At 39.3% G+C, this 10,636-nt stretch overlaps 1 protein-coding gene across 1 annotated transcript; it reads right to left on the bottom strand.

The window, feature by feature from the left end:
• Positions 1-8,365: 8,365 nt before the first annotated feature.
• Positions 8,366-10,605, bottom strand: LOC127780678 (uncharacterized). Its single transcript, XM_052307952.1, has 4 exons — positions 10,387-10,605; positions 10,165-10,283; positions 9,346-9,450; positions 8,366-9,262 (listed from the first exon to the last, which is right to left on the bottom strand). The coding sequence occupies exons 1-4, from the start codon at positions 10,480-10,482 to the stop codon at positions 8,749-8,751; spliced, it is 834 nt and encodes a 277-aa protein (XP_052163912.1). The 5' UTR covers positions 10,483-10,605; the 3' UTR covers positions 8,366-8,748.
• Between the last annotated feature and the right edge of the window lie 31 nt (positions 10,606-10,636).

The following is a 10,636-nucleotide window of genomic DNA, read 5'->3' as shown; positions in this document are numbered from 1 at the left end:
CCCTTAATTCATCAACAAAATGTTTGCTGTTGCTGGTGGGCTTATCTCTATTAAATAACGGCTATATGTCTTTTTAACGCGGCATAGTTGATCTGTCAATATAGGACGTTTCACTATTGGTGTTTCTTAACTGTTGCAAATACTGACAGACTGTTAGGATTCATGCATATTGATGAGAACTGTACAAGAAGTAGATTCTTACTGACATGCATGCATAGTTTCTTTTGGTTTATCCATTTACATATGACAGTACTTACTGTGCAACCTTGTTGCCGCCGTTAATTAGTGCATCCGTTTTTCTTGGGATGTGGTTATGCATCTACATCCGTCACGTGGTTTATTTTAGCCCTCAAACTTCTACTTCTCTCGTTAATAAATTCGGTGTACCATGTAATGTGGACATCTGCTTTTTGTCTTTTCTGATGATTATTATCCCTTTGACTTCAAGATTTCGTTTCAGCACATTTGTTTTCTAGTAGCTACGTTTGAACAATTCTTCTGTCAGGTGATTCTTGTATCAGTTACAATTTTTTACACTATCAGAAGTGAAATTATAACTAGTAAGGTATTTATACTTTCAGGGATTCTAATGTCTTAACAATTGGTTTCAGAATAACTGCTATTGTTTTGTTAACATTGCTTATCACAGTTCTACAGCAAGAAACTTTTAAGAACCAACTTAGGGTGAGTAATGGTCTAATGTAGACCTATAATTTGCTTGGCTTTTTGGAACAATAATGCCAAGTGTAGTTTGACCAAATATATCATTGAAGTGTAGTTTTGCGGCACACAGTAACAATAGTTGTATCCCTTATATACGCAAGGTTGTTTCAGTCTTTATACTGCTCATTACTATAATCTGAAGTATCTTTTGGAACTATATATGACTTGTTGATTAATATTTTTATAATGCCGTGTTGATGGCCTTTGTTTCCCTTTGAAAACAAGCAAGTTATGAACACTTGTCTGTGACTTGGCTTTTGTTCGTCAACCAAGGTCTGTTAATGACTTCGACTGAATGCTTGGCATTTTTGTATTGGTATGCTATTTGTTGCGAGTGGGAAAATGGTGATGAATTTGTGGATTCTTGTGATAGTTGTCACAACTAGGCGCTTGAGTTTATGTTTTTATCAGTTTTATTTTGTGTTATGTGTATTGTAGCGGTTATTTTCTTATGTAATTATAATTTTGCATATGTTTGTTTGCAAGTGTTTATGGTCCTCTTTACGGAGTGGTGGATGATGCAGGGTTTGCATAATTGCATCTTCAATTAAATGGAAATCCAATGAAAGGAATGTACATATGTATAGTAGTAATTTTCTTTTGATTATACCCATGATTTGTTAGAGCACAATTCTTTCCATAACATTGCTAGCTGCACATTGCACTTTTGCGTTGGTAGCGTAATCGGTTTTCTTGAATGAGTAGTTTTGTTAATCTTGTATTTTTGGTCTTGAATATGCGGATTCTGTTTTCTGAGCAGCCCACAGATGGCTCAAGCATGTTATCTTTACTTGATAATTTGCTTTTGTCCTTTTTTTAAGGTAATCTGATACTTTAGATCTGATTATTCTTGTTGAGGATCTGGCAGTTTCTATGCCGTGTTTCCTGTAACTGGTATTGTGAGATCACCCACACCTTTGGAGACTTTTTTCTTGCGGGATATCTTGGCTATTAACTTGTATTGTTTGGTCAAAATTCGACAATATTCATTGCTCAATCTGCTGATGGTATTGTGTGTTGAACTTTTCTTTTATTACTTGGTGCACAAATGTTCGGTACTGGCACTGAATTACTTGGTGCACATATTGTTTTCAAATGGGTATGGGTGTTCTTTAGATGGTGTGGAGTTTAAGCTTTGTGTTTTGATAGATGTACACCCTCGACACATTTGACACATTGGATTTGTTTTTTTTTTTTACATAGTGACTCCATGTAGGAGTACCTTCATAAATATTGGAATGCTTGCCAGCACGCGAAGGCTTGTTTTGCTTGATATGGGAAATTTGGTTTGTTTCGTAGGAGTACACGGAAGCTTGTGGGGGATTTTTAAGTCTTTTGTTCCGTCCGATCACTCAAATCTATATCTATCAGTTTTTGTCATGAATTATCTGTACCAAGACCGATGCTAGTCATGTCAATGTCAATTTAGTGCCAAATTATTTCGACGGGCATGTGCATACCCTCCGTCCTATAAAAAATCTTATATTCATAGCTATAAATTTAAACATATGCTTGTCTAGATTTATAGGTACGATTTGTATTTTTTTTATTTTAGACATAGTATTATCTAAGTGGTGTTAGAGGTCTGAAACTTAACTCCTATACTGGCCAGTAAAGTGGAATTTTCTTCGAGCTCTAATTCTACGCTTCCTTAGCTGAAGCCAAATGAGCTCTAATTCTACTCTTTCCTCATTAATGTTTAATGGTACTGTTTGTGTTCTAATACTGTACTCCAGTTACATTACATTTCCTTGCTGGCATCATGACGAGCCGCCATTTTTCTTGCTCTTAAATGTAAAGTTAGTACAACTACTGGTAGAGCTGTGCGTGCATGAGTGCATGTCGGAGATACTGTCTGATGTGATCGTACGCACGAGCTGATTTTGTGTTTGCATCCAAGGATTTTTCGGAAACGCTGGGATGACAATAGTACCTTTGCTTGTGGCTGGGGCTGCTTGTCTTGTTGATTTTACCGTCACTTTTATTTTCTTGCGACTTATTATGCTGTGTTGCAGTCACTTTGCTCCTGGTGCTGCAACCTGCAATCGGGTTCTGATTTCTGAGTTCGAAGTGACGGTATAAATTGGCGAACCAAAAAAAAAGTGTTATGGCCGTGTTTAGTTTTGTGCTAATTTTTTTTTACAGATATTAACACACATTTGAAGTATCAAATGTAGATTAATAACAAAAAAAATTATAGATTCTGCCTGGAAACTGCTAGACGTCCATCATTAGCAAATGTTACTGTAGCATTACATTGTTTTATCATGGCGTAATTAGGCTCAAAAGATTCGTCTCGTGATTTACATGTAAACTGTGCAATTGTTTTTTTTCATCTACAATTAATGCTTCATGCGTGTGTCCAAACAAAAAAGTTGGAAGTTTGAAGAAAAAAGTTTGAATCATGGCAAAGTTTCCGACCGAAGGTTCCCTTCTTCCCTTTTGGAACTTGATTTGTAGAAAAAAAAATAAGGGAAGTTGGATTCAAGTTCTATACAAAATTTCCTATTTGGTCATCTGAAAAAAAAAAGATTGGAACTCCAACAATAATATGAAATCATTATGGAGTGGCACAAGACAACACCATTTTGGAGAAAGGCAGCATACCGAATCTCATGGAAACTTTTTTTTTTTTTGCATTTTTATCTCTCCTCTAATTTCTTCCTTTTTTCCTGCCTTGTATTCAAACGATTATTCGTGTGTTTGGCCATCATGTATTACATACTTGCATTTTCTGTTAAAGTGCTGTGTTTTTCTATTTCTATGTTTGTTTTAACATATCCACCAATATCTGCGCATTTGTGTTGTTTATTTTGGTACTTACCATTTTGAGGAGTGATTGGTTTTTGTTCGAAAAATTAAACTGGGACTAATCATAACTTAACATCAAATTGTATTGAATATGAACGCAATGTAACTTATCTTGAACATTATCTTGTTTGAAATGGAACATCGAGATTGTTAATGTTATGATCTTCTACGAAAAGGAAGATTTGAGATTGTTGATGTTCTCTTCTAGTGTAGCCATAAAGGTTGGCGCAATGCATAGTTATGGATCAAGTGTGGTATGCTGCTCCGTGGATCGCAACCGCTCTTGCCTCTGTGTACTAGCTGTCATCGTTGTCGACCTTAGAATCGTCATTATTGGCTTAGGATTGGTTATGGTTTTAAGAATTTTCAGTGTCTTGCTAAACCTAAAATTTTGAGGCCGTATTTGAAAAGCTGGCTACTAATCGTAAATACAGTTGGAATGCATCTGATCATGGTACTGATAACTTGGATGCATTGGTTGAGTAGTAATTGGGCACTTCTCTCCCATTTTTTGTTATTTTTACCGTCAGCAGTTCAAGATTACTTTCGAAAGTTTATTTTGCGTCAATTTCATTTCAACTTTTTTTTCACTTCTAACAAGTGATGAATACTACCCTCTTACTTTCATAAGGAGTATTTTGATTTTAAAATGTTAAAACATATAATATCTGATGAATAATTAGTTAACTTAGAAATTTCTTTAGTGTATAAACTTGTACAACTATATTTATAATCACAATATTGATTTTATAAGAGTATTAGAAATACTGTTTTTATAATAAATTAATGGTCAGGACTTATAAATGGACAAGCAATGTTCTAACTTGAAAGTTACTAAATTTTTTTCAATGTGAACATGCCTACAAAACAGGAAATCATATTACAGTTGAGAATATATCTGCATCCAAGGAAATTGAAAGTGTGACTGCATTGTAAAGTTCATATGACGAGTGAACAAAAAATGTGCGTTTTCTATACCGTGCAAGTATTTGTCATGTGTTTTGCAGTAGATAGTCGACACGTTGGAACAAAGGAATTATGAAGGATTAGAATCCGTTGGAAATGTATTTCTACATGGTCATTTGGAACAAATGAATGACTGCTATATAATCATTCGAATTGAGGTGGACTAGAGGACGAGGTCCGTTAGATCATCGTGATACTTATATATGATGACGACATCATGAGGTCTACACGAAACCAGAAACCAGGTATCGTATATGATACAAGTAAGTCTGATCTAGATCGAGCACTAGGATACTTTATGCGGCGACAACTGGTACCGATGTATCAAGTCTAATACTTGATTTGGTACTGGGATACCAAGTCTGATATCTATTGATTAGTACAAGGTCTCATACCAATAGGTATCAACAAATTAGTACCGAAGCTAACATCGGGTTACCAAGTCTAATATACCTATGGGTACCAAACCTATTGCCACAATACCAATGAAATCATATGCATACCTAGAGAGAACTCAAGAAAAAATAAATCAACTCCAGAAAATCTAATCAAAACAAGTCAACAACAAATTGCGCTATGCAAAAGATTCTTCATTATCAGTCAAGTACAAATTTGACATAAAGCTCCCAGCTAGCTTCTGTCAACGGAATAAGAAATAGGCCTAGAAATTAACCTACTACTATTATTATGTAGCTTCCTTTTTCACTTGCACCAACCAGAAGAGCCCTAACATTTGCTTGCTAAGGATGAGGTAGTGACTCACAATTCTTATACATTTTCTATGGTGCTAGCAAATAATATTTTGTTGCAAAATCACGTGGACTCATTTCATGAAGTATTCATTATTTATCTTCCCTTTTTTGAAATTTTGCATTATGTAGGAGCCCTATCAATGTGTAAAAAACAAACGAATAAAAGGCTTGTCAGGTAAACGCTGCGCTTGAAAGCGCATGTCCATATTCTAGTCCTAGGATGGGACGAAGGGAGTACAAGTGTAGTTCCTCCGTTTCAAAACAGTTACTTCTAATGTAATTCTATCTCAAAATATCGCTATTTTATTACCTACTCCCTCCATGTCAAAAAATGGCATGCAGGAGCATATATGATTCATCCTAGTACGATTATTCTGGATAGATGGTTGTCTAGATTTGTTGTAATAGGAATGTTCATATCTAGGTTGTTTTTTTTTAACAGAGGGAGTACACTATTATCATAGCCCATCATATTCATCTGTAATTTAATTTGTGTACATATTTTCTATTTCAAATCAATCGTGACAATCTCTTATTTAGTTTCATATTTCTGCCTAATCTCCGCGAAACAGTCTTGAAGTGCCTAGATCGTCATTGGTAGTTTGGTACTAGAATCAACCCGTCCGATGTCATGCAACGATGCAAGCTAGGACGAGCCTATAGCATGTGCCATGGAAGCTCAGTAGTCCGTAGGGGACAAAGGCTTTTGCACGGCAAAGTTGCGTGATTGCTCGAGGCACAGGACACGGGTCTCGTCTCTCGCCTTTTGCATGCCACCCCCATGTTCGTCGCAGTACCCCCACCACTGTGTGATGTCTGTGTGTGCAAACTGCTATCAATGCACAGGATCGATGGGGTGCGTACGTGTGTGCCGATCCTACGAAAAATCCGGAACAGTGGTGGAGAATTCGCGGCCGTGGGCTGTGGCTGGCTGGCATGCACGACGATAGTAGATCGAGGTGGATTAATTTGGGACCGTGGCGTCGCACGATGGCGTTGAATTGATGGAGTTGACATGGCCAAGACCATGACGATTAAAGTTTTAACGTGTTCGCATAGGGTATTTTATATATATATATATATATATATATATATATATATATATATATATATATATATATATATATATATATATATATATATATATATATATATATATATATGGTATTATATATATATATATAGTATGTCGTATATGAGGTGTTTGGACACTATTAAAAAATTAATTACAGAATCTATCTATCAGTAATCAGCGAGACGAATTTTTTTAACCTAATTAATCTATCATTAGCAAATGTTTACTTAGCACCATATTGTCAAATCATGGAACAATTAGGCTTATAAAATATTTATCTCGCAAATTAGTTGTATTCTGTATAATAAATTATTTTTTAAGTCTATATTTAATACTTTATGTTGGTGTTCAAGCGTTCGATATGATAGGATGTAAAATCTTTAGTGGGAATTAAATAGAGCACAAGTAAGGAAGCGCGCGGCGCGGTGGCCTGGAGACACGGAGGCGCGCCCCCCTCGCCTGGATTGGATTGTGCTCTCCGAGGTAGGGGGCTGGCTGGCTCTGGCTGGCCCGGCTTGTTGGCTTGTTGCGTTTGCGTCAAGCACCCAACACCTCATCCCGGGACTGTGCACGGCGTCATATACAGCTTCGGCTGTCGATCGATTGGAAATTTGGAATAGTTTACTACGGCTAACAATTTCGTCATTTCGAATTGAAACAATGACAGTAGCAGATGGAATTTGACATTTGATGCCTTGGTAGGTACTCCCTTCTTCCCATGAAAAACTAATATAGTACCAAATATGACACAACCTAGTACTACGAATCTGGACAGAGGTATGTCACATCCAGTCCTAGAGGCTTGTTTGGTTTGGTAGCAAGTGCATGTTTGGTTTGCTATCAAATTTTACCCATAACAGTTTAGATTGAACACTAACCAATAGTGCCAAAATCTGCCAATATTTTGATACTACCAATATTATGGTAAGGTAAAAATTGGCTACAAACCACACAAGCCCTAGATTCATTTTTATTGGTACGGAGTGAGTAGGTAGCAGTATGTTTCGCACATCCGTTACTGCTTGTGGTAAAAATAAACTTCCTGAACTACTCCGTAAAAAAAAAAAAGGTGAAATGAGAGAAATTAAGTCTTTTTTGTGGACGCAAGCGACCACAACACCATGCACGAATATGAAACGTGTGCACCTTCCAATATGCGCCGACACATACTCAAAGATATGGAGTCGCCGGAATAAAATGATTTTTTTCGCTGGGAAAACATTAATCAGAAAATGGTCACTAATGTTTTAAGATTAGCAGGGAGACGGATGCTTATGCCTGAATCATTTTTCAGTAATATAAAATGGTGAGCATAGCTAAAGGTGTGTTACTATACGACGATGCAGTGCTGTGGATGGAATGAATTAAATATTATAAAATTAACAAATATTGTTTGAATAAATTACCTAAACAATGCTGATTAGTATTTTAGTTTTTATTTGGGAGAAATTAGACCTTTATAGAAAGATTATTCGGGTGACCCAAGGGCTCTACCAAACTGGGCCCAAGTCCATCCACAAGCAGTGCATTCTCTGGGCTGGGCCGATAGCTGCTACTGAGTGAAGCCCGTCAAGGCCTCAACAGGCCCGTGGGCTGCGCTAAACTCCACACCTATACAGTTTGCAGACGCGTATCAGAGCAAATTTAATAGTATAGCCCACTACTAGCTCTAATTCATCTATAGCTAATCTAATAATCAATTCATACAATAGTTCCACTATTAATATACTTACTATACTATTAATATATAATATATAGTTCCACCTGTCATACGTATAGTCTGCTGTTGTACCTGCTCTCAAAGGGTCAAAGTGAACCGGCGGCGGTGGTTCACCGGCGCTCTGCGACTGTTCGCTGCGGATTGGCGATCAACGCGTGCGGCCAAATAAGTTGTGCACACTTTTTCTGTGTTGCATCACGCCATCAACTGCAACTGCGTATACCGCTCGCCAACAACTTTCATTTTCAACCATCTGAATATCTGATGGATAGACAACGCTGGCTAAAAGATTCATTCAACTGATAGTCACACAATACATGCAAGAAGACCAGGTTCCTCATTTCATTTATCGGAGGATAGTCACATGCAACATTCTATCTAAACTGATACATTGCAGCACAGAATACTAGCAGAGCTAGCAACTGACATTCTCCTAGTTCAGGGTCCTCTGCATCAGAGGAATCCCGGTAACTGAAAGTATTATCAGATTGAGGTAAACCGCATTGCATCGCCGCATCTGGTGCAGACTGATGTGCAGTTCAATGCTACGAGTAATTTGTGAAACTAAAGTACTGTACAAATCGGCAAGTTTGCCAACGATACAAGGCCACGCTCCAGTCCTTCACAATGGAAGATTATTCGGGTGACCCAAGGGCTGCAGTTTTCTTCACAGCACCATTATCTACAGAAGTTGGTGAAAATCACTCGTTCAGCTGAGGTTCAACCTCTGGAGTTGCTTCAGCTGTTGCTTCGGGTGCCTTCCTGAGGCCCAACCTCTGGAGGTGCTTCAAGTGCTTTTCTGCAGCTGCCTTATCAGCAGCTTCACGCTTCAGAGCTCGTTTTGCTCGTCTTCCTGCAACTTCCTTGGACACAGAACCTGATCCCGATGCTGATACATCTTTCTTCTTGGGAGTCCTGGATGGACCAGCATCAGTGTCATTCAAGGACTGGCGACTCACTGGCCTTGCCTCTTTCCTGCCTCCTCTGACATATCCATTGTCACCCCACCTCCTGTTGCCAATTCGAATGCTCGGAGACCTGCTCATGTAATAAGCTTCCTCGTCAAGGTCATCTTCAACGCCATCATCATATTGATAGATGTGGTATAACTCTTCTTCATCCAGAGCCTCTTCGTGAGCCTCTACGATCAGAGGTTCAAACCAAGTGGCCCTCAGGAGAAGGCAAACGCTTTCCTCGAACATGTAGTCATGAATACTGGAGAAAAGAAACTAGCATCAAGTTTACAGTCTACCTGAAACAAGTATGCCCTCCCCCATAATGGAGAAACAAGGGGTTACCAGCCATCGAGAGAGCGGTGCACGCTGAGGAAATCAAACGGATGTTTGCACTGTGGGCATTGAGGCGTCTGTTTGTAGGACGCCCACCTCAGAATGCACGTCACACTGTTTCCACAAAGTGTAGTTGGAAGAGAATTAGCAACAGGTCTATTGCAAAACAATTTTCAGCAGATGATAGATAAATATGCCCAATATCAGTTTAAAATACATTACAATAGTTGACAACTGAGAACAGAAAATGATCCGTGAGAAAGAATGCTAACAGAAGTTAGGTTCTTCAGCATTAGCTGTGACTCACATACACATAAGCAAGTTATCAATTCACATATGAGGTCAAACACTCATCTAGGGCGTAATACAAGACCAAGTCATCAGACCAGGCACATAGGATTTGTTAGGAACCACCATTCAATATGTAGCTAGTAGTTTGACAAGGAGAAGCCAACCGACCGCACATGGCTAGTATGGTAGATAACATGTTAAATTACATTCCCAACAACGGAAGTCTGGCATTTGATTTGGAATCAATCCAACAAAGCTTTAAGGCGTCATGTTAATATCAGTGTCATGGGTAGCTCGCATATGTTACAGCTAATATGCTAGTATAAATTATACAGTTGAATGAGAAACACAGGCTAATTGAGGCATCGCAAACACCATCAAATCTAAAAGGGTCTCATCCAAATTATTAACCAGTTCTATCCAATAATATTCTATAGAGGCAAAAATCGCAACAACAATCCACCAAAGAAATCGGAGGATCCAGTGCTGAAGCCTAGCAGCAATTCGTATCGCAGGGGAAAATTGTAGAGAACGAACCAGTAGGCGTGGTCGCATCCCTTGACGAGGGCCGTCTCCTGCAGGGCGATCTTATCCAGGCAAATCGCGCACACCCCGCAATCCACCGCCCGGTCGCCACCGCCGCCTACAGCCGCCGCCTAACACCAACACACCAACACAACAACAAGAACCAACCAAAGATTAACCCCCCCCCCCCCCTTTCACCAACAACAAACAGATCGAGATCCAGCTTGCGCCTACCTTGTCGATGGGGAGAGTCGTGGTGGGGAGGGGGACGGATTCGGCCGAGGAGGAGGACGACGACGAGGAGGAGGCGGAAGCAGCGGCGGCGGCCATGTCGGTGGCTGGAGAGAGGCGAGGTGGGGAATATTCCTCCGGTGTTTTTCGGGTGGTGTGTGGTGGGAGGAGAGGAGGAAGGGGGGCCCTTCGCGAAGGAGGCGAGGGGTTCGCGGCCGGAGAAAAAGCGTGGGGATCTGCGCGAGAGATGCCG

This window comes from Oryza glaberrima, chromosome 1 (assembly GCF_000147395.1).
Source record: "Oryza glaberrima chromosome 1, OglaRS2, whole genome shotgun sequence".
In the NCBI taxonomy this organism is placed as follows: Eukaryota; Viridiplantae; Streptophyta; class Magnoliopsida; order Poales; family Poaceae; genus Oryza; species Oryza glaberrima.
This window is presented reverse-complemented; position numbering and strand designations above follow the sequence as displayed.